The sequence below is a fragment of the Coturnix japonica genome, unplaced genomic scaffold (assembly GCF_001577835.2).
Source record: "Coturnix japonica isolate 7356 unplaced genomic scaffold, Coturnix japonica 2.1 chrUnrandom1576, whole genome shotgun sequence".
Taxonomy (NCBI): domain Eukaryota; kingdom Metazoa; phylum Chordata; class Aves; order Galliformes; family Phasianidae; genus Coturnix; species Coturnix japonica.
In genome coordinates, this window is record NW_015440616.1 from 1 (window position 1) to 1412 (window position 1412).

The window sequence follows — 1412 nt, forward strand, 5'->3', positions numbered from 1 at the left end:
ATATGGGGGGCTATGGAGCTATGGGGGGCTATGGGGATATGGGTAATATGGGGTGAAGTATAGGGCTATGAGAGGCTATGAGTATATGGGGTATATGGGGGCTATGGGGGGCTATAAGGACATGGGGGGCTATGGGGGGGATATGGGGCTATGAGGTGCTATGGGGACATGGGTGATATGGAGTATATGGGGGGCTATGGGGACATGGGTGATACGGGGGTATATGGGGGGCCATGGGGGGCTATGGAGCCATGGGGGGCTATGAGGACATGGGGTATATGGGGGGCTATGTGGGTCTATGGAGATATGGGGAGCTATGGGGTCTATGGGGCCATCGCTGCTATATGTGTCTATATGGGTCTATATGTGTCTATATGGGTCTATATGTGTCTATATGGGTCTGTCTATATGTGTCTATATGTGTCTATATGTGTGTGTTGCAGTTCCCCGCCCCGCCGCCGGGTGTCGCTGTTCGTACCGTGATGCTCCACGTGCAGTTGCTGTGGGGCGGGTAATGGCGCGGGAACCCCTCGCTGCCGATATAACCCGAGTCCCCGCCGTGCTCCCCCCCACACAGAAACACCGGCCTGGAAATATGGGGGGGGGGCGTTAAAGGAACCGGACAGGCCTTAAATAAGGGGGGGGGTCGTTAAAGGGGGGGGTTACCGGTACCTGGAGGCGTTGGGGGGGGCGGCAGCGGCGGGGCGGAGCGCGGGAAACAAGAGGAGGAGGAGCGCGGGAAACGGAGCGGGGCGCGCCATGGCGGGAAACCGAGTGGCGCCGGCGGGAGAGCGGGAAAAGGAGGCGGGGTTTTAAGCCACGCCCATAATGGCTGCTCAGCCAATCAGGGGCGAGACACGAGGAAACAGGGAAGGAAAGGGGCGGGGCGAGCAGAGGGACACGCCCACCTGGGGGTGAAACGGACCAATGAGCGGCGAGCCACGAGGAGGGGGCGGGGCTTAAAGGTGGGCGCCGGCCAATGGAGAGGAGCCAGCTGCCATGCTGGACGAAGGGGCGGGGCTTAGGCGCAGCCCGTCCCTCTCGCTTATACCGGCCAACCAGGAGTGGGGATTAACGAGGGGGCGGGGCTAGAGGGGGGCGCTGGCCAATGAGTGAAGCGCCAGCTGCCAGGCTGGACGGGGAGGCGGAGCTTACAATAGCCCCGCCTCCCCCTCGATGCCAGCCAATCACGAAGCGGAAAGCGGGTTGGGGGTGGGTCCAAGCGATGAGCGCCAACCAATGAGCGCAGAGGAGGGCGGGGCTTCAGCTGCCAGGCTGGACTGCCGTGAAGGGGGCGGGGCTTATTTGTATATCCCGCCCCTTCAGCTCAAACCGACCAATCCGGAGCGGGGGGCGGGGCCAGCGTGTGTGCGCCAACCAATGGGACGCCGGGATGGGGGTGAGGGGGCGAA

General features: G+C 62.5%; 1 protein-coding gene across 1 annotated transcript; it reads right to left on the bottom strand.

Annotated features, from left to right (window-relative positions):
* Positions 1–409: 409 nt before the first annotated feature.
* LOC107307895 (procollagen C-endopeptidase enhancer 1-like) lies at positions 410–922 on the bottom strand. The gene is made up of 2 exons (XM_015851391.2): positions 673–922; positions 410–587 (listed from the first exon to the last, which is right to left on the bottom strand). Exons 1-2 carry the CDS (start codon positions 759–761, stop codon positions 425–427), a joined length of 252 nt encoding a protein of 83 aa, XP_015706877.1. The 5' UTR covers positions 762–922; the 3' UTR covers positions 410–424.
* Positions 923–1412: the final 490 nt, after the last annotated feature.

Excerpts from the sequence above, each read along its gene's own strand:
- LOC107307895 (XM_015851391.2), bottom strand. The coding sequence starts at position 761 with ATGGCGCGCCCCGCTCCGTTTCCCGCGCTCCTCCTCCTCTTGTTTCCC. Across the intron at positions 588-672 it reads GCCCCCCCCAACGCCTCCAG|GCCGGTGTTTCTGTGTGGGG; the intron begins GTACCGGTAACC and ends CCATATTTCCAG.